Here is a 23,021-nt window from a genome sequence, read left to right as displayed (position 1 = left end):
GGTTTTATTTTTCCATCAGAAAATTTGCTTGGAAACATAAATAATCTGTTACTATTTGTTTTTTCTGCAGAAAAACATCAAGGTTTACCTGCAGCATATACAACAGCTTAAAGATTGATTGCATTTCCAGTGATTTTAACTTGCTTAAACAGTTCAGATATTTGTGTGTAACAAGGATAACACCTCCTCAGAATGGCTAAAAGCCTAGAAAGATTCTACAGGTTTGAATTTTAGGATGTCAGGAAGACAGTCTATACTTCTGAAAGATTTCAATGATGTTTAGTTTAACACTGATGGTCCCCTCTATACAGGGCAACAGCATACTTTGCCTTCTATAATTTACGGTTCTCTCACATGCAGTCTACAACGCAGTTATTCTTTACTATGTCTCCAGATTCCTCAACTAAGCTCCAAGAATTAGCATTGTGTTTCCATTTCAGTTTTATCTTTACACATAAGCAGAAAAAGTTAGGTACAACAGGGGGCAAAATAAAGACTTACATTTATTGAAAATGCAATGTATTTCCCAGCTGTATTTTGCATGTGGGCAGCTGTAGGTAAAAATTACCTTGGGAGGCTGATTTAACCTCATCTGGGCTGTTATTAGTGCATGTAAGAAGGTTTCAATATAACAAATCAGGGGGTAGAAGTAAAGAAAATCTACAGCAGACTCCCTCCCCACCCTATTATTGTTGAAATTACCTCAAAGGAAAGTACTCCAATTTTGTTCAAACACCAAGAGGGTGAAGAATCAGGCAAAATTATTCCTCTTTCTCTGTAGCCCATAACTCAGGCACTTTGAGGATACATAAGTTACCCCCACCAATACTGCTGTAGAAAGTTTATGCCTTGAAATATATGGATATAAGGAATTAGCAAAAAAATTACACATTAATTCTAAACTAGAATTTGAACATTTTGTCTACATTGTCTAGATTATGGTGGAAACTGCAACACATTAAAAAAAGTATCTCTTCCAGGTCTTAAAGACTGTTCTAATAATTTTTATGGCACTAGCCAAAAACTAAACATAACCGCTCTATGCCAACTACATTCATGAAAGTACTACTACACATTTCAGTAACACCTGCTTCTGATGTCAGTATTTAATTTTAGAGTTACAGAATATTTAGTTTTCCCAAAGGCTTATCTCTGTTTCACTACAGGTCTGAATACTGACATCACGCAGCAAGACCCTGAAGTCTTGCACATCTGTTCACACAAGTTGAAATCTAATCTATTATGGGGGGAGAAAAAAATCAAGAGAGTCTTTGACTTATGATCTCACAAAAAATTAACTCAACAGTAGCAATCAGGAGTCTCAACAGCAAGAAGATGTTGCAATACCATGTTTTACATAATTATATTAATATCCCAAGTATCCTTAAAATGTTTAGTGTTGGAGTATCACACTACATGCTAGGAGCACTGTAAACACATTTTATTTTTTCACTGAAGTTTACATGAACAAAACATGTTAATTCAGTAGTTTAATTTCTCAACACAGAAGGCAATGGTTTGGCTTTTTATTGGTAAACAATAAATCATCTCCTCAATTAAAATCATCTTCTAACAATTCTGAGAAGTCCACAGTGGCTTTATTTACTTACAATTTAATATCAGAAGAAAAAATTAACATTCCAGGTTACTGTAGAAAAAAAGTGTATACCACACTTAATGGCATACAAGACTTTTAACAAGCAAAAAATAGCCTGTTTTACAAGTAATCTCCATTTCAGATAGGTTTCTATCTTAGCACAGTTAGTACTCTCTTCCTATAGGCTATACATTGAGAATCTCTATATACAAAAAGATACAACAAATTGATACATTACTTATTGCAAGATATTAAGGATGCCATAAAATACACAAATTAAATTAGTTCCCCCCCACTTGCATACCCTCTTGCTCTTATTTCTCCCATGAAGCAGTCTCCTTCTCTGGTTCTAAGATTAAGTTCTTTCATTGAAAGGCACGTACTTCTCTACAATAGAAGAAACAGATGCATTAATCTGAAATGCCCTGTTTCAAGGTGAATTTAGCCTACATTTTTAAAGATAACATATTATGAAAGAACCCAGAGAGACATGACATTTTATTATTAAATTTGACTGGAAAAACTCATAGTTACCATAGTACTGTGAAGCAAAGTACCATAAACCTGCATTAATTTAACCTTTCCAAATAGAGAGAAAACTCAATTGCAAAAATAAAAAGGGATTTACCATGATGAATATATTTTTGAACCTTCAAGGGTCCTGAATTCCTACTGAAACTCTGGCAAGTCTTGGTAGCATTCCAGTTTTGGAATACTATAAAAAAATTGAGTAAATTCCTCTCCTCGTGCCTTGCAGCACTGAGCAAGTAGTTTCTGTGTGAAGTCATTCAATGAGGATTGTAAACTAGTAGTAGTGATATAATTTTTAAAAACAAAGATGTGATAATAGTATACTGCTCCTCAGTTAGCACATATGTAAGGTTGTATTCAAGAGACCAAAGGCTAGAATTTCACACTTGGGCATTTAGTAGTAAGCTATTGAGCAAAATTGCTAAAACCGACTGTTTTGGTAAACTGTCCCAAACAGCAGCAGCACAGAGACTGGTAACATGGATGATGATGATGACAGAGGGAGTATACTTAAATTGTGTCTGTGTTACAGCTAAGGGCACTGGGGACCTTTATTCATACATCTCTGAAAGAAAACGGCAACCCTTGAAAGCAGTAGTGTATCTGGACACCAGTATACTAACACTACCATGGTGGCTTTTACAAGAGAAGCTAGTTTCCCTTCCTAGTCCTGCAAAGGGTCTAATACAGTTGACAGCTAACCCAAAATAAGCTTACAGGGATTTCTAATATAGGCATACTATTTTCTAGAGTATTACCTGAAAAAACCCTTAATATTTTCAAGCAAGAAAAATGAAAGCAGATTGGGTGCAAATACAGTCTTTTAACAGGTCACAAAGAAATTAGAAAAAAAGATATATTTTTATATATACCAAAACTTGACTACTTTGATGTCAATAACAAATGGAAATGAACATGGAGATAAGAATTTCCAGTAACTGCATTGTTTTTTAGTGCCTTCTGTTATAAGTTGCAAGGGAAAAAAACTTAAGCACTAAATAAGCTCAACTGTTGAGTCTATGTTAGGTAAAACTGCAACTGTTCTTTACTTAACAAAGCCTAAACTCAAAAAAGTTTTGTTCACTAAAAGCCTCTCTTCCTTGTTCTCAGGTTCCAGGCCTGACTTTATATTTAAGCTACCTTAAAAAAACCCAATCAACCATACCTCTGAATTACTATAAATGTAAAAACAAAATGTAATGACACCTCCCAAGAATATGTGAGTATCATTTTCACGATGTTGTCGTCAGCATCAAGTTGTCTTTGCTTACGTAGGCATTTTGTGTTCCCTTTGATCATTGTGCTTAAGCAGTAATGTGAAGACTGATTACTAAGCTTCAGTGCAGATGCAAACAAGTTGAAACAAGGAGTAATAAGTTAAGTTTAAAAAGTACATTCCCAATCAAGATACCTTAACGTCAACAAGTATGCTGAATTACAACAGAAGCTAAAAGCTTTAAGGAAGACATTGAGGGAACTCCTGGATATAATGTGACAATTACCTATTATATTTTACGTATATGTATATGTATATGTATATGTATATGTATATGTATATGTATATGCATATGTATATGCATATGCATATGTATATGCATATGTATATGTGTGTCTGTGTGTTTGTGTATTGGAACAAGACTAGTAATATAGGGTACTAGTAAATGTCACATAATTCTAAAATGCAGAGGAATGCTAAGTCAAGATACTCTAGCTATTTTAATCTATTATGGGGGGAGAAAAAAATCAAGAGAGTCTTTGACTTATGAAAAAAATTAAACCAGAAAGATTCCTTTTAAGGAGACTAAGTTAAAGCAGACTGAACATTTTTGTTCAAGTGCCAGAACTGCATCCAAAGTTCCTCCTGATAAACTGTAGAACACCTGATTTACTACTCCAATACTTTTAATTCGAGACATCATGTACTGCATTTATCAAACTGTTTTGCCTGAGATTTGAATCTGATTTGACATTAATCAATGTGAATCAATGACTTGCTGTGTCTGGAAGAACAGCAGAGATCTGATCTCTGCTGATACTTGATAGTAATCAAGTAGCCCATACTATGAACTATGACTATGACAATCCCATCAATTATTTTTACTGTATCTTCACACATGCAATGTGATGGCATTACTCAATAAGGAAAAAATTTAGGTGTGAATTACATAAATTTAAATTTTAATTTATCATGTTTAAGGACACTAAGGAAACAGAATAGTTCAAACAAAATTTAGTTTTGGAAGTTCAAACAAAATACAACAAAATTTTCCTGTATCTAAAAAGTTTCTGAGAATAGCTTAAGAATATGAATCTTCTGGTGCAGCAGTACCAAATGTAAAACCTGGTGTAGGATCATCATCAACTAACTGCTGACTACTTTAGCCATAAGAAAGCAGAATGAAACAAAGCTGCTTGAAGCAGAACTCACAGGTGAGAATACACAGGAAAAACTGAGAAGACTCCAAATTCAGAAAAAAAAGGAAAAGAGAAAGGTAAAAGCTAGTTGTTGACTTAACATTAGCTTCAATGACACTGTATTTGTAACAAAAATATCCTACCTTCCTCTTCATTTCTCTGGAACTCACATGTTGAAGACAAATGGTGTTTATCTTCTTGCCCACTAAATTCTTGCCCATTTAAAATTCAAGTGATCTTGACATCCCTTCTCCAACTATGCATATGAAACACAGTAGTAAGCTTTCTCAGAGAAACTGCTTATCACCCACACTCCTTCACTTTTATGGCTAGAAGTACATTCAGGTTCTAAATACAAACCTTCGAGGATGGCTGGCATCGAATAGTGTTGTATCATCATCATCATCATCTTGTTCTAATGGGGTCAGCTCCATGTTTTCTATGTTCGTATCCAAAACTCCATATCTTCTGGTTTTTCTATTTTGCCTTCTGAGCCTGAAAAGTATTTTAAAACATTCAAGTAATGTAAATCTTTTGCTACTTTCTGATCCAATAATGTAAAATACTGCTATATTGATACTTAGTGTAAGTTTTCTAAAATCTATGATAAGCATACATACTTAGCTCTAGGAAATTCAGAGGTCAGACAATTCTAAGTGTCAACAGTTTACATGAAATTATTAAGGCCGCTAAGAGTGTCATCTGTAGTTTTGTACAGGATTAATGTAGTGAATAAAAAATGGCACTTAGCATCTAAATGTAAGAGCCACATTAAAAATATATGCAAAAGCATACTTCAAACATACCTCTACTGAGAAAAAAGTTGCCTTGCTACATATTCTCTATGTGTCTTACACATCTGTAAATAACAGCAGATCAAATCAGGTAGAAACCAAACACAGCTATATAGGAAAGCTATAACTTTGTATTACTTTAACTTATGTTAAAGTAATGTCTGACATTAGAAATTTTGATTATAAATTGTGAAGTCTTTTATAGATATCAAGTTTTAAAAATTGTCTATAATTACACTTTATAATAAGATCTTGTAGAGTTAATGTCTTGTCTGCTTCACAAAGCATGGAAGGAAGAGGCAGTAATTCATGTTTCAGGATTAAAGCGCAGTATTTATCACAGACAAGCAGACTGTCTGCATCTGCTTTTCTCATTCTCCACAGCTTTGCTGCATGGGGCTGGGTTCCATGTGCATCAGCCACACAATGAACCATTCCGCTGGACTTTCCAGAGCTACTTTTTAACTCATGGAACAAGCCTTGCTCAAGTTCCAGAACGCAGACCAATAGCCACTCACCAAACACTGTGCAAAGGCATCTATTTATAGAATGCTGGCAGAGTCATTTTCAGTAACTGGCTAACAACTACATGAAAGCTATAGGATTTTTAAAAAAAGAAATAATTTATGTCTAGGTACTTAGTGTTAAACGCAAAGGTGGCAACAGGTCTTTCATTTAGAAAATCCAGAATTTACAACCCCAAGCTAGGTTTTACAACCCCAAGCCTACAAAACATGTTTACAACATTCAGGAACTTCAACACATAGTATATCTGAACTAATATTGAAAAAAAATTACTAACATATTACAATATTATAGTATTGCTATCATATTACGTATAATACATTATATTATTGTATACTGTGCAGTGACTTCTCTGTGCCACATTTAGGCATTTTAACTACCTTGTAAGAGATATCAAAAACAATACTGAGATTCTCAGCTTCAAAGCCTGTCCTGAAACTCCAGTGTACTTACATAACTTGGTTAAACACCCTTCTTCTGAAAGAACACACAACAGCATTCAATCTTGGTTTACCTTTTTATTATACTCCAAAGTATAAAATATAACTTCTTTTGGAACTGAGAAGTAAATGTAACCTTGTAAGAATGGGAAAGAGATAAAGTACATAACATTCTTCAAAGTCCTCAAATTTCTAATGTTATAAGAAATAATCAACACAGCCATTTCCTCCACTCTCAATTATGATGTGAAAATGCAGCAACTGTCATCCCAGGCATTTAAGTGCTTTAGACCAGAACAAAATACCCAGCTTTTTCATTTAAAGCTAAGACTACTACCAAAATCAAAAATTACACCTTTCAGCTCAAGACAAAGTCCCTTCCATGTTCTTCATTTATTTCATCTGTTCTTTATTCCTCAACATAGAAAGAAGTTGTACACTTCAAAGCACCAAGTAGCATAAAATTTGAAAACTTTTATGATGACAATATGATGAAAAACAGGGTTGTTTCTTACATATTGTGCCTCTTGGTTTTCACTAAAGTAGAAGTTAAGCAACTGGGACTAGGAAGAAAGAAGCTATTTTAAACACACACACACAAAAAAAAAAAGAAACTGAGAAGAGGTAGTACATGCTACTCATACAGTCAGTATTTCTGTCAATCTTACTTTACATTCTACCTTTTTCCCTTAATGGGTTAAAATGGAAAGTGAGTAGCTACTGTGATTTGAGAGTGACCTAAGAGAATCATAGCAAATGTCTAGATTGTATAAAAAGCAAATAAAACTTATCACAAAGCTGGCACAGATTTTAGATTCAACAAATCCTGTTGAAAAAACATACACTAATTACTTGAGACTCAAACTCTTCTCTATCTAAGAAGTAGTTTAAAAACTACAGCTTCAGGAATACTGAAGATGCTTATGCAACATGAATTTATGATCATAGCCATGACTCTAAAGCAGTGTCCTGAGTGTTAACAAAAATAACTTAAGATCTTTTACTCTATGACTGTCAACTGCTCAGTTGGAAGGGACCTACAACTACTATCAAGTCAATTGCCTGATCAACCCAAAATTTAAAGCATGGTACCATGGGTATTGTCCAAATGCATCTTAAACACTGATCCCCTTTCTAAGAAGCCTGTTCCAGTCACTGACCACCCTACCAGTAAAAAAATGCATCCTAATGTCCAATTTATACCTCTCTTGGTGCAACTATGGATCATTCCCATGCATCCTATAGCTGGATCTCAGCAAGAACGGATAAGCATCTCCTTCCTCAGGGACCAATGGGAGCTCAGGGAGCATTGAGGTCACCCCTCAGGCCTCATCTTCTCCAAAGCAGACCAACTCAGTCCTCAGCCACTCCTCAGAGGACAGGCCTTCCAACTCTTTAATCAGCTTGGTTCCCCAGTCTGGTTTTATACATGTGCCTTAGTATGCTTCTTACTGTACAGTCACTCACAAGAAGGCCATGACAATGCTGAACAAAGTTGGGCAATCTCCTCTCTTGACTGTTTGGCTGTGCTTTGCGAGAAGCACCCAAAGGTGAAGTTGCCCTCTTGGCTGCCAGGGCACATGTTGGCTCATACTGAGCTTGTCAACCAGCACCCTGAGATCTCTCTCTGCATGGCTGCTCTGCAGTTGCTTTTCTCCCCAGGTAAAACTAGTGTCCTGTTTCAGCTGCAGAGCCCAGCATTTGTTCTTGTTATATGTCCTGCCACAGCTGATTGCCCAATGTGCCAATCTATCTAGATCCCTATGCAAGGTCTCTTGCACCTTGAGAGCCAACTGCACCTCCCATTTGGTGTCATCGGCAAAGTTGCTAATGGCCAATTCAACTCCTGTCTCCCGATACGAGTATTAAGCAAAGCTGACCCTAGAACTGAGCCCTGAGGAGCAATACTGGTGACTGGGCACCAGCCTGATGCATCCCTCCTCACTACAACCCTATAAGCCCTGTCATTTAGCTGTCTCCTACCAATGCACCACCAATTTGCTCACCCCACAGCTGCAGAGCTGTCCAGAAGGATACTGTGAAGAACAGCATCGAAAGCCTTACTAAAATCCAGAAAACTACACTCACTTTCTTCCCTTCATCCACTGGGCAGGCAACTTGGTAGAAAGTTTGCAAAAAGTTTTTATGTCTTACGACAAGATATGTCTTCATGCCAAGGAAACCAACCCCCAATAAAATGGGTCATTTGCACTTAATCCTTATATTTCTTATATAACCACTGCAAGAACATTTCAGCTACAAGTTTGAATTCAAAAACATACACTTTACCTATTCCAAAATTCAGAAGCAAGATGCCACGGAATTACAGAATAATGTGAGGTGTAAAGCTTCCAGTTTACAGTGGCACATAGAAGACAGCACTCCAGTTGCAAATGCAGACCAGCATCCTACTGCCAAAACCAGAATATTAAGTAATTACCACTCATCCAGAAAATAATAGCAATAGATGATAATTTTCCTCTCCAGCTCCTGCAATGACAGACTTTTATGTATTTATTTATTTATTTGGCCTTTCCACAGTATGCTACTCACATCTCCAAATCCAACAGGCTAGTGTTACAAGACACACTAACACTGAGAATTGCCCTCAAAGCTTCTCAAGAGTGATTTGCAAGATGTATGGAACAATCAAAATATCCTAGTTTACTTGGACTGCGTATCTTAGTACATGACACACAGAACAGTCCTTCAACTGCCTTTCTAAACTAAATGATGCAGATATTAGACACAATGGGTATATCTAAATGTGATGAAAAGTATGTGGAGAACTTGCTCCATAACTGAGGTGCTTTATGCATAATCATACATTTGGGCATTGCTCTGAAGAATTTAAATTATTAAAGCATGAGAGACAGAAGTAAAACTACCAGGACAAAAACAATACAGGGACAAACATTGTACTTAACGGCAAAACCATACTGAGCTATGTGGAGAATAGTTTCCATGAGAAACAGAAAGGCAACTAAGCGGTAGCAAGCTTCATAAGGGCCCTTTTCTTTAAAAGACACAAAATAGGTGAATTTAACTGCGAAAGAAAGCATAGAAGAAAAATGTTTACGGACAAAGTAAGGGAGGACATCTTTGGTAGTTTAGCGGTACAGAAGTTTGCAAACTGGTCAAAAATCACTCTAAGAACATGCAAAACAAATTTCGGTGGGCTGACGGATGCCAGCAGTGACAGATCCACCCGGAGGGCAGAGGATGGAGTCGGGAAAGGCCCAACACTGATGCGCGACTCTCGGTGACGCGAGCGGAGCAGACCGAGCTGCTCCCCGCCCACACCGGCGGCTTCCCAGAGCAGTCGGGCGCTACTCGCCGGCCCCTGAGGAGGCGCGGGGCCGACACGCTCCGCAGCCCTGGCCGCGTAGCTGCGCCCCCCGCGCCCACACACCCTCTCCCCGCCCTCACCGCACGGTCCGGATCACGAAGTAGACGATGAGGGCGGCGCTGGCCAGCACCAGCACGGACAGGGCGCGCTGGGTCATGGGCTGGCCCTGCTCGGGCGGCGCCGACACCTCGGCCAGGCGGCTGCCGCTGCTGCTGCTGCTGTTGCTGCTGCTCCGCGTGGAGGCCCCGCCAGCCGCCTCCGTTGGGCGTGGGGAAGCGGTGGCGGCGTCCCCGGAGCGTGGGGCCGCAGCCTCCGCGCAGCGGGCGGCCTCCAGCAGCACCAGCATCACCAGCAGCGGCCCCACCAGGAGTCGCGGCAGCGCCGGCGACCGCATCTCCCTCTGCCTCCCGCCCAGTACGGCCGCAGAGCGCGGCCGGCCGCCGCCGCCGTCAGCGCGGCCGCCGGAAGCGGAAGCCCCTCTGCTCCCTCTCGGTCGCCGCATCTCTTTCGTGGGCACCACCCTTTTTCCCTGGGTGGTCGGTAGCGCTGGGGCGCGAGTGAGGGCTACTTCAAATGTAACAAATTTAAGGCGGGGTAGTTTTTTATTAACCAGTCCTCTGTTTTAGCCTGATTCTATGTACAAAAGAACAGAAATTTTATAGCTGACTTTAGCGAAAGCAGAAATGTTAAGGAAACTTCCCTGTGTGACCATTTATGAGACTCCCTGGCAGCCACTTCCCATTGCCAGAGCTGCCACTGCTGACACCGAAGCCGCCTTCGCAGCGGCGGCTCCAGAGACCCGATGTGTCCTCGCTAATCGCCCCCCAGACCCCACTCACGCAATCAGACCGATTTCCCACAGCAGTCTCAGATGTCTTGTTTGTTGACGGTGCAGGACCTGGTCCTCCGATGCTACTGTTATAAATGATTGAATCCGCAGCCAAATTAAAAAAATTGACAAAGATTTATTATATTAATTACAAATTAGCAAAAATCCGCCACAGCCAAGACAGCGTCAACTCCGGAATTTGGCGCTGGGTGAACCTGGATCCGACTGACAGAGTGCCAGCGTCTCCCCGGAGGTTCACCCCGACTGTCTTGCACAGTCCACTTATATACCCTATATTCTCCCCGAGGCCTGAATAACACAGGATGTCCCTTGTGTTTCTTCATATGTAGAGTTAGAACATAGGGATGCAAAAGTCAGTCCCTCCACAACCATCTAGGTCCTTCCTGGATGTTCCTTTTACATGGATGGCTGCTGCCCCTGTAAGCCATATTAGCCCTTAAACCCTGAAACTATCCAGTTCTTTAGGTCTCTAAATCATGTTCTAATCTCTATTATTTATGCTATCTGAGGATATCTTTGTCCAAATGTATCTTGTGAAAAACACAAATCATTTGTTTTAAAAATTTAAAAATTTAATAGTAATAGAAGTGTTATAAAAATAGTAATAACAATTACAGGCATAAGAGCAAACTCAGAGTTAGGACAGTAAAAAAGCAAAGAATTACGGATGTCCAGATGCTTCCTAGGCATTAAGCCCCCAAAAAGTATACCTGCTAACAAAGCATTAAAAAGCAATAGTGTGTTGCATATTCATATATCTCATACATAATGCAAACATTCCTTTCAAACTAGGGATTTTTGAGTTGATTTTCAACTTCCTCCCCTTCCTCTTGTAAATCATTGTTTGGCTCCTCAGAGTCTGAAAGGAGGTGGAAGGAGTCTGGTTCTTCCTGATAAGGAGGTAATAATTCTTCTCTTTGGGATTTTAGGTCTTGTTGCTGTTATCTCTGCGTGAAGAATTTCTTGGTTATCTTATCCAGTCCTTGAGCTAATTACAAAAAGTATCTTACATCGTGTAGTTTCTATTTTAATATTAGGTTATAGCCTAAAACTATATTTACCACACTACTTAAAAAGGATTAATACAGTACTACAAATAATTACAATGTAACACATATAGTATCCCATTTAATATTTGCAAGGACCCAATCATATGATATGGATTTTTCACATATCTATACTTATCTTTACATAGATCAGAAATCTCTTTGAGCAATCAATTAAAAAAACCTCAGTTAAATCTCTTTCTTTTAAATTACTCTTCCCCTGACGATATACTAACTAGCTATAGACTGTTGCAAAACTTTGCACAATATGCTCTGCAAAGAATTTACAACTATACTTTGTAAACTTTTCTAAGAAAAAGTTATTCTTTTTATATTTATGTACGATTGGTACTTGACTGCTTTTTGAATGCAGCTGAGTGCCTTTTTAGATAGATGGCTTAAAAAAATAACATAAGCTATTTAGGTCTACATAATTGTTATTTGAAATGCCTTCATTAGCTCTGGACAAAATTAATTGAGCTATTTTATTTAAAGAAAACTTTTTGAAAAAGACAGTATGATTTCTTGAACATAAAAGCAGTATCTAAATATGAAGGTAAGGAATACTTCAAAAGCTGAATAAAACAGGTTTTGAATGGAATTCTGATGCTGTACATAGATGTGCCCCAGAAGAGATATGGAATGGAACATCCTATACCTGTGCAGTTACAAAGCCAGGAATTATCTGCCATTCTATTCTATTCTATTCTATTCTATTCTATTCTATTCTATTCTATTCTATTCTATTCTATTCTATTCTATTCTACTCTACATTGTCTTTGTCATGGTATTCCTACATTAATTTATCATAATTAAAATAATTTATTGTATTTCTGTGTAAGTTTTTTTCAAAATGTCTTGCAGGGACTAAGAAATCTCATAATGTTTAGCATCATTTTTTCATGTTTGTTTATTACCTTTTGGTCTTGTGGTAACAAAGGGCTCTGACAGTGCTAGGATCAATTACCTGTGCCCAAGAACACGAAATAATTAAGAGGGCAAAAAAATCCTACTGAAAAAAAACCCCAACCCTTATGCTTTTTATTTAAAATAATACACATATATTTAAGAATATATCACAAAAATTTGTATCCTTTTTGGAATAGAATTTTGGGATGAAACTTGCTAGTAAAATCATGGCTTTTTTTTTTCATTCTCTGCTTTCTTATTTTAAGCAGGTGAACAATAAGAATTAACAATAAATGTTTCTCTTTTCATTGTATGTAAGAGCCTGAATGAGAGACGTGGGACTCCAGGCAGCTCTTCAAAATGCAGTTTATTACATCCAAGATGTTACAGCAGTCCAGGGGCCTAAGTGACGGAGCCTGTGCCTACAGCTGTCAGCTCCAGCTGCAGGCAGGCCTGGAGACCCCCAGTTTAGGTCACAATGCATTATAAACTTTGCTGAGCATCTTAATACAGAAGAACCAATCTATCCCTTAACTTTTATCTATAGGTTATCATAACTACTATAATTACCATATACATGTTTCTATTCTCCAATCACTAAAAGTTAGTATATTACAGTTTAAGCTAGAAGTTTTTATTCAGTTTTCTGGAAGTGGAAAATTCTGAGACCTTTTTTCTACTTGCAAATTTGCTGACTTGTTTGCCTGTGCTATCTTTCTGCTTGGTAAAAACATCTTCTTGTTTGGGGTGGGTTTATCCTTTGCTCTAAGTCATAAAAACCCCCTTCTAACTATCATACCCTTTGCTTCCTTGGTTATCCACTAAGACTGGCTCAGCAATTCTTTTCTTCTATATCAAAACTTGCTTTCATTTTTATTCCTTCTTCAGATTCTACATTCAAAAATCTTTCTGCCAAGCATACATATCTGAGACTTTCTTGTCAAACTTTCATCCTTCCCAACAATTGTGCTTTTGTAAAATTGAGCTGCCAGATAGTCTGGTATTACTATAATGGCAAGTTGCTGAAGACAGATAATTTACTTTAATTTGCTTTGAAGAAGAAATAATTTTATATTGGTACTGAACTCAGCTGGACAGAAACTTTCTAACACAGTTTTAAGTATTAGAAAGCATGCATTCTTTAATACAACTTGCTGGACACAAGGAACATTTTCTTCTAGTCTTGTGTAATCAAAGACAGGCAAGTAAGGCTTTTTGCTACACATGTTGTTTACATATTTATCAGGTATCTATTGTAGAAACAGGCAATCCCCAGCCAAGGAATTGTTTACATATTTATCAGGTATCTATTGTAGAAACAGGCAATCCCCAGCCACGGAATAATGATTCAGAAAAGCTGAACAAATGCTTTATTAAGCTATACTATATTACACTAGTACTATACTAAGTTACATACTAAAGAGATACTATACTAAAAAGATACTAAAGAATACTATACTATACTATACTAAAGAAAAACCCGTGACTGTCTGCAGACAGCTATGACACAGCTTTGACCCAACTGGCCAAGGAATCAAAACAACCTTCACCGGTGTCCAATAATCAAATCACTTTCGGTAAACAATCTCCATAACACATTCCACATGTGCAAAATAATAGGAGCAATGAATAGAGGTAAGAATTGTTTTCTCCTCTGAGGTTCTCGCTGCCTTCCCAAGGAAAAATCCTGGGAGAGAGAATTATGTCTCTCTCTGTTCTGAGAATGTGAATACCACAGGTATCCTTGCTTGCTAGATGTATATTCATTGCCCTGTCTTGCATAGTTCCATCCCTATCAGAAGTCCTTATTTGGTCCTCAGGGGTCTCTTTCAGGGTCTCTGGTGATGTTTGATGACCAAATTGTGGTGTCTGCTGGTTGACCACTGGTTCTGAGCAAGCACAGCTTGTGTCCAGCAATTTGCAAGGCTGCTTTTATGTACCTGTGCTCCCAGAGCTCAGCCCACATCCCCAGGACTTCTCCAAGGTTGTTCTGCCAGTGTTCTGTCACTTATTAGATCATGGGATGTGGCAGTGCATGATTTCCCTTATCAATATACAACTATATTTTTAAAAATTGGTTTATAGCACCAATAAACTTACTTAAGGATTTTCAAATTACTTCTTGTTACTGGTCCGATATAATGCTTTTTTGGTAAGTTTTCCTCTACAATGGTATCTTTTGACATTACAATGAACATATTTTTCTTACATTATTTTCATATTTATCTTCAGGTCTAGCAGCTTCCAAGAGAATCTAGACTATCTACCTATAGAGAAAGCAAGAAAGAGTCCCAGCTTGTATCACGCATTGTTATAGGTGACCTTCTTCCGTGTTCCCATGCTTATTTTTTCTTAACTGAATACCCTTGTGTTTTGATCCTGTGGACCATTGCAGCCTTTTCCTCTGTCACAGAGACACTGTAAACTTCCTAGATGCACTCTGCCTCTCAGCTGAAGTTAAATCATGTTGCTACCAAGCACTATCTTCTGCAGTGCTTTGTGAAAATCGGCTGCTCTCTTCCGCAGAAGTAACAGCTCTTTCCTGAACAAGCAAAAGGACAAAAATGCTCCAGTAGAGGGAGCACCATGAGTGCCATATATTGATGGTTCTTAATGAAAATAGCTCATTTCTTTTCCTGCTGCTCTGGTCTACACAGAGACTCACCTGTACAGATGTGCTACTCCTAGTAAATGCTTTTTGCTTTTTATAGGACACATACTTCATGCACCCATGGTAGTCCTGTCCCTTCCTGGAAGCCCTGAATAGTCTCTTCAAGGATGAGTGGCCTACAGCTGTTTGCTGATGCTGAAAGCATGTATGATGTCTGCTGTTGAAAAGGGTTGGAGGTTGGGACTTCAAAATAAACACCACTTCTTCCCACTTTGATTACTTCTTAAAACTCTAATGTATCCATTTCAGAGATTTACATTTATGACTTTCATTAAATGCCAAAAATTTCCTGATTAATAGCCACATTTAAGTATTCTCTAGGTTTGCATTACTCCTTGCCATTTAAAGTTATATGTTTTCCTATTTCTGAAACTTTGGTATTTTGCTTGCTTGTATTTTTTCTTGCAAAAGCATCAAGAATCCAATATGTTGTGTCAGTGGTGAAGTATAGTATCCATGGTTTTCATACACTCCCTAAAGATGATTTTCATGAGATGTGAAATAAGGGGAAAAGCAAAAAGCAAACTAAAAATATAGTCTCTGACATTTTTCTTGTTTTGTCAAAGAAGGGCTTGTTTTAAGAACAAAAAAACAAAACAAAAAAAAAAAAAAAAAAAAAACAAAACAAAAAAACAAAAAAACCACAACAGTTCTATCGGTTACAGACATCTATTTTATTTCCTCTATGAAAATGTGGAATGGTACCACAAATTTCTGCTTAGAACTCTTTGGATTATTTCTAGAGAATTAATTAAATCTCAGACACTTAGATTCTTAGTATTATGCACACAAACAATTTACATTAAAACACACAAGATTACATGCAACTGTACTTCAAAGATGCAGAGAGTCCATTATCAAATTTTTCTGTAATCATAGAACAGATAGTGGTCTTAAAAGACTAATTGGTTTAACACCTCACTGGTTTTCAATACAAAAGTGAGAATTTTTTCAAACACAGCTTACACTCATTAATAAGGTGTCAAGAACCACAGTTTACAGTTGGACCTTTATCACACCTTACTCTTTGTCTTCAAAGACACATTGAATGAAAAAGAGAAATTAAGAGCAGACCATGTAGGGATAATAGTTGAAAATATGGAGAGTGCTTGTTTGCTGATAATACTTCTAATTATTTTAAAATATTTGGAGTTGTCCCCTGTCAAAGTGTCAGTGTCAACAGAAATGCAAGAGACAGAAAAAAAATTAATTGGTAACATTTTGTTGAGAAATAAAATGGAGGAGTGGCTTCCTACCTCAGTACAGGCCCACTGCACAAGGAGTTTAAGCATGCAAACTGCATGCTCATTTTTTTATGGGAGTGAATGGTACTCTGAGCTAAAATACAAGAACATTTATATATGCATATAAACACACACAGACTGCATATGTGTGCATATTTCCTTTTTTCCATTAGCTTTGAAGGTTTCGAGACATTTGTGGAACTGACCCTAAGTTAAAAATATTTACCATGAATGAAGCACTCTGCCACAGTTCCTCTTAGACCCGTTCTGGACAGACTGCTATTCAACAACATCTGTAACTTTCTCATCCCAACACGTCAAAGTTGTCCTGACAAGCTCTGACGTGCTCTTGTCACTAGTCAGTGCAGGAGCAATGTTTTGGGGGCACCTCCTTTCAATGAGAGCAACAAATAAAAGCCAGGTAAGTGTTCCCCTCACCTTCTTGCTGAGGAGACGGGGGACACAGAGAGAGCAGAGCAGCGCGAAGGGATGCTGACCGTACCTACTTCCAACTGTGGAGCACCCTGTTCATCGCTCCCAGCTCCGAGTACCAGAATCCCACCAGCTCTGAGTGGGCAGTGCGAAAGTGAAAGCACTTGTTGGCCATTTCCAAAAACTCCTTCATCTTCGCTGGCTTAATATCATATGTGCGAATTTTGTAGAAAATGCCATTATTCTGTCTGGGCCCTGTAGCAAGGCATACCTGAAAGAAAACAGTAAGAAAAAATAGTAAAAATAATTCTCCAGAAAGTTGTATTCTGTCTAATTTTTTTTTTTAATTAGCGCAATACTGCAGAAGAATCTGTTACTGCAGGTTGGAAGAGGGGTACTTACTTCAAGATGTCCACGACAAAAGAAGTAACTTTCAAGACTTCTCTTTGGAAGTAGTTCCAATGTGCATTATTTGCTGCCACTCCTTTTGGCAACGCAACAGATGTAATGTGTCTTTTTTTTGACGCACTCAACTGTTTAATTATTAGCTCATAATAAAGCAGGATTCTTCTTTTCTCAACCTCTTCCTCAGCAAGTCAGCAGCAAGATGTATTTGATGTTATTCAAAAGCAAGGCTGCTGAGATGCCACCAAAGAGGAATCAACACCAACATCTGCCTGCGCTGCACTTACCCAACCAAGTCACACTACTGCATCATGTTTTTCCACTGACAACCATATACCAGTACTAGCAAATTACATATTATTGGCAAATGAAAGAAAAAGAGACCAACACTTAGGAAAGAGTGATTTGTTCCAACATAAGTTTGCTTAAGTCCACATCCTAGCCTTTTACTGACTGCTTCCCAAGGACTGATCAAGAACAGTTTTTCTGTTCATATTACATAAAACTCTTTGGGAGTCACAGACTAAGTGTACTATTGCAGTTGCCTCAATAACCTGGAACATACTACTCACCTCTCAAATAAAACGAAAAATTAGGGCCAAAACACAGCTTTGGCCTTAGCCCATGTTTGCACAGACGCAGCTACAGGATGGATTTTGGACATATCCTATTTCACATGAATCTGCAGGCATGAGCACCATGCAACTCAAGCAACAGAATTGTTTATGTTTAGAAATTATTTTAAGATCATCCTATCCACTGTGAATCCAGATGTGCCATGTCCACCACTAAACCATATCCTTAAGTGACAAGTCTACCTGTTTTCAAACACTTCCAGGGGTGGTGACTCCACCACTCCCCTGTTTCTGTGCTTTACAACCCTTTCAGTGAATAAATTTCTCCCGATATCCAATCTAAACCTCTCCTGGTTTAGGCAATTTGAGGCTGCTTCCTCTAATTCTGTCACTTGTAACCTGGGAGAAGAGCCTGACAACCCCCCCCACTCCCAGCTGGCTGCACTTCCAGGTCGCTGAATACAGAAGGTGAAAAACTAAGGCTTTGCTCCTCGATGGCCCTTTGTGGCATGACACGTCCACTACTGCCTTCCGTGAGTCACAGCTCCTTGGGGCCAACATAAACCCTTGGAGGATCCTGACTGAGTACCGAGCCTGCAGGAGTGACCCATTCCACACTGGATTTCTGGGGGAAACGAGAGGCCCTGAAGGTTTCTTTGGCTTAGACAGACACTGGGACACTGCAGGACCACTTCTGTTCCAGAAAGGGGCAATGGAGCTGGCAAAGGGTCTGGAGCACAAGTCCTATGAGGAGGAGCTGAGGGAACTGGGGGTGTTTAGCCTGGTGAAAAAGAGGCTCAGGGGTGACCTTATCACTCTCTACAACTGCCTGAGAAGAGGGTATAAGCAGGTGGGGGTCGGCATCTTCTTGCAGGCCGAGGACAGTGACAAGGTAGAGGGCATAGTCTCAAGCGACAGCGAGAAAGGTTCGGATTGGACATCAGGAAGAAATTCTTTACGGACTGGGTGATGGGACATCGGAATGGGCTGTGAAGGGACGTGGTGGAGTCGCCGTCCCTCGAGGTGCTTCATGAAAGGCTGGACGCGACACTTGGTGCCACGGTCTGCTTCACAGGGCGGTGGTGCTCGAGCGTGGGCCGGACTCGCTGATCTCAGCAATCTTTTCCAACCCAACCGATCGCGTGACGCGGGGATGGATCCCAAAGGACCCCACACGACTCCGGCAGGGCCCGGCGCGCCCGTAGGCTCGTGGCAGACGGTGTCGCGACAGCGACAGGCCCTGCGCGGAGGGAACGGCCCCGCCCGCCCCCCGCCGCTACCTGCGGGCCGGCGCGCGGCAGGGCCTGGCGGGCGGCGGCGGCGGCGGCGGCAGCATGGCGGGCACGGCCACGGACCCACACGGACACGGACCCACACGGACACGGACACAGATAAAGCCTGCCGTGGGGGCAGCACGGAGGGCGGCACGGGGGCTGTGGAGCCGCTGGCGCCGCCTCTGCACCGAGGCGCCGGTGGGCGGACTGGGGGCGGGCGGAGCAGGAGGCGGAAGGCATGGCTGTTGTGGTTTCAAGCTCAGCGGGAGATGAAGCAGGTCGCCGCTCAGCTTCCCCCCGCCCCTCCCTTTCCCACATCGGTAGAATGCGGGGGAGAATCGAATTAAAACTTGTTGTGTTGACATAAGAAGAGCTCCATAATTGAAGCAACACCAAGCGCACCAGTGCAGTTGCTCACCACCCACTGACTCAGGCAGACCGCCCCTCGCCGAAAGCCGATCACCCGCCCTCCCAGGTTACTCCCCCCGTTCGAACGCCCGCCGTGACGTTCTGTGTGTGCCACATCCCTTTGGTCCCTTCGGGTCACCTGTCCCGGCCATGCTCCCTCCCACTTCGATTTGCGTGCCGCCTCCTTGGCGGAGCATGAGAGAAGGGGGGGAAAAAGGTCCTTGACGTAGGATAAGAACGACTTGGCAAAATACCAAGCCATCGGTGTGTTATCAACAGCATTCTTATTCCAAATCCAAAACACAGCCCTGTAACAGCTACTGAGAAAAAATTAACTCTACCTTAGCTGTAACTAGGGGCAACAGCTGAGAATTGCTCGTTTAAATTATCCGGCATGGGCGCCTGAAATGTGGTATCTGTGCGTCTGCCCATGCACCTGAATGAAATAAAAAGTATCCTAGCTGCTAGAGGAGACCTGTACCTCACAGGCTGCCCTGGGGCACATCACTCAGTAAAATCACCCACACGCCAGGACCAAACTTCAAACTGATCACACTGATCCTCCTCTGCAGAATCAAACTTAAAATTGTGCAGATACAAATCCTTCATCGGCAGTACTCCTCCGTAAGGAAGTCGCATGGCACTCTTCTGTGGCATTCTTTTGGGTGAAACCAGAAGTGCCAGCCGTGCACAGCAACAGGAACTCCTACCGGCTTACAGCTCTGGGGCCAGTTGCATACTTCTTCCAACCACACAGTTACCAAGGGATGAGATTTGTTGCTGAGACTGTATCTTCGCAGGGTCAAATATTATCTAAGAGAAATATAAAGAAAAAATTTCTTCTGTTACCAGAGCAATCTAGAGTTCTACCTTGGGAGAAAAATCAGTTCCTAGCAAAGGATGCTTTCTGGAAGACTACCTAAATTTACAAGTCATCTTTTATGATTCCTCTTAATAAGGCAGCACTTTCCTTCTCCTACACCAAATAATTGATTTTGAAGGTCTCTGCATGGAATTAAATGTGATAAGAGCAATTATGAATTCATGTCTATGGAGCTTTCATACTTTTTCTCACAATAAACGAATTTTTATTTTGTTAAAGACAAATTCAGGAAGAAAGATTGTCTAAATTAAAATACGATTGAAAAAGTTGTTCTAACATATTAAAAGAGTATTGTGGAAAAAATGAAGCATCTATATTGTGTATATATGTTATTTTGCAAATGGATGCATTTGTTACAGATTTTTTGCAGTATGGCATGAAATAAGTCTCAGAGTTTCTACAGCAGAATCACATAATCACAGAATGACATGAAGTGTAATTACTGACACAGTTGTTGCCACTTCAAAATTGGTTTAACATGGAAGTTTTATTTTTTTATCTATGAAAAATTGTGTTTCAGCTGAATGCAAAGAATGTGGTGGCAAATTCCAAAATATTTAAACTTCTCCATTGTTTATCTCATTGTATGGTTGAAGTGATGCTCTTCATAACCATATTGTAGTGGAATATTCCTTCACATTTTTAAGAGATTTTATTTTTATTGTTTGAAAATTTTCTGTGTTTGCTTTCTCATCAGTAAAGTTCACACAAGTCAGGATTTGAAGTAAGTAGTGATAAAAAGCAGGTTTTCTTCTTGCTAACCTAAATAGCCAAGAAGAAGCTTTGGTTTTATATTTATTTTTGTGTAGTTGGGGAATAGAAAGTTGATCATGATTTTCATAACTGAGCATAACAGTTCAAAACAGTGCAGAGTTAAAATGTATAAAACCGCACTGGAATTCAATGAAGGTCTGAAATGATTCCCTGAAACAAGTCAGTGAATGATTTTACACAGCAAGTAAGTTTGAGAAAACTGCAGTCAAGGAAATGACTAAGAGAAAACTTGTTGAGAAGACTGTCCTTTCAGCTCTGCGATTTTGCCTGGAGTTTGGGTTTGCTATACTTCCTGGTATTTTCTCATTCATATTCTTCTAGAAGTCCATGGGTATCTCTGTCTTTCTACGTGGATGTGGCAGAGACAGTGGCAAAGAGAGAGGATTGTAGCTCCTACTCCTGTCAGCCACTCAAAAGGCTGTCTACCAATACACAGAATGGTGAATGGGAACTGTGCTTCACACACAGTTCACAGATGGTACTGAACATCTGGGAATGACAGTGTTTATCTTGTGGAAGAATGCATACTGAATAGTATCCTGTTTCTGATGAGATGTTTTTAATTTGGTTGTGAATTCATGAATCATGTGCTATGTTCAATTTATGTAGCTGTGACTTACAGAGCTGCCCAAGTACAAGAGGTTTATTAAAAAATTTTCTTTCTATTGGAAGCGAAAGCTCCATGGAGACAAAATGTAAGAAGGTGATTTGTGCACGTTGTAATCCCTGCATGAAACATTTTCATCCATTCTCATTTTCCCAGGGAACAGGAAACACTTTTAATCTCATCTGTATGCGTCTTGTGAATGTGGGCAAGGTGTGGGAAGGGGTTATACTCCATGTGAGATGGTGATAATGGAAAAAAGGTACCAAAAGGTTCAGTGCTTTCAAAAGCAGCTTAAACTTCCTTTGTGATGTTTGTTAAATGCAAAGTAACTCAGAGTTTTGGAAAAGGAGAAAGCACAGTACCTGTTCCTTAGCTAGGGCGATGTTCCCATTTGCTTCCAGCAAATCACAGCTTCCAGTTTGCTATTGCATGAATGATAAAAAAAGTACATTTCCTTCTATTGCTCCATAAATCTTTCAGCTTGAATTCCTTTCTCAGAAAGTCAGTTTTCAAGAGTACAGGAGGGTATAATGCACCATGCATTTTCTTTCAGTAGCAGTAGGGTTCCTATTACATAGTGCCGTGCTGCTTGTAGGCTTGAGAAAGGTGTCCAACAAGCTTGTTTATTTTGTTAGACACAGGCTTTTTGCTGTTAGGTTTTCACAAATCTCTCATTCTGAGTGCTTCCCTTCCTCTCTTTCAATCTGCTGCTGTGTGAGCAGGCAAGAAGTGGTTTCCTGCTATGCACACAAGGCAACATTCCTGAATGTAATGCAGCCTCTTGGTATGTTCCCAGTAGGCCAGAACATGTAAATATCCCCTGGTTTCCATTCGCTCAGCTGTTCCATATGAAAATGTGGATAACAACTTAGCAAACTTGGTATTTTCTTCCCTGTCTTTCCTAGCCAGTATGCATTCCTCATCTCATTAAAACAATCTGTATTGTGTATAAATATTTATTGTGTAGAACTGATTAGAATGCCTGAAAGAACCAATGTCATCTTTGTGTTTAGCAGGGATAAGAGTTCTTTGTACCTAGGGCCTGGGGACATGGTTGAACCAGAGTCATATGCAGGTGCCCTACCAGGCAGCGAATGAGCACAGGAGAAATTGGTTCCATGTTTTTGCTTTGCTGGAGAAGGCAGCAGGACAACAACATAGCACTTTGTCTCTCTGAGAAGCAGGTCTGTGTTGCTCCCTCCGGATTTATCCACTCCACACCCTGTGTGCTGAGGTTTAACACATTCCCTGACCACGCCCAGGAGCGTGACATGGAGCCTGACATTCCCTGA

General features: G+C 39.8%; 2 protein-coding genes across 3 annotated transcripts; both read right to left on the bottom strand.

Annotated features, from left to right (window-relative positions):
- Positions 1-1,510: 1,510 nt before the first annotated feature.
- FAM174A (family with sequence similarity 174 member A) lies at positions 1,511-10,104 on the bottom strand. Of its 2 annotated transcripts, XR_014616906.1 has the most exons (4): positions 9,732-10,104; positions 4,904-5,038; positions 4,687-4,799; positions 1,511-1,984 (listed from the first exon to the last, which is right to left on the bottom strand). XR_014616906.1 is itself a non-coding variant. In XM_084224943.1 (3 exons), exons 1-3 carry the CDS (start codon positions 10,043-10,045, stop codon positions 1,963-1,965), a joined length of 471 nt encoding a protein of 156 aa, XP_084081069.1. In that variant the 5' UTR covers positions 10,046-10,104; the 3' UTR covers positions 1,511-1,962. The 2 variants fall into 2 exon arrangements, 1 of the variants encoding a protein (XP_084081069.1); XM_084224943.1 differs by lacking the exon at positions 4,687-4,799.
- A 5,908-nt stretch (positions 10,105-16,012) lies between these two features.
- Positions 16,013-19,582, bottom strand: LOC311165029 (uncharacterized protein; the record flags this gene model as incomplete). The annotated part of the gene is given in 4 exon segments (XM_084224735.1): positions 16,013-17,074; positions 19,064-19,264; positions 19,476-19,546; positions 19,549-19,582. Coding segments are annotated over 4 exon segments (507 nt in total). The 3' UTR covers positions 16,013-16,873.
- Positions 19,583-23,021: the final 3,439 nt, after the last annotated feature.

Source organism: Fringilla coelebs (assembly GCF_963513975.1).
Source record: "Fringilla coelebs genome assembly, chromosome: Z".
Lineage (NCBI taxonomy): Eukaryota > Metazoa > Chordata > Aves > Passeriformes > Fringillidae > Fringilla > Fringilla coelebs.
The sequence above is the reverse complement of the archived record's forward strand: the minus strand, read 5'-3'. Positions and strand labels throughout refer to the sequence as shown.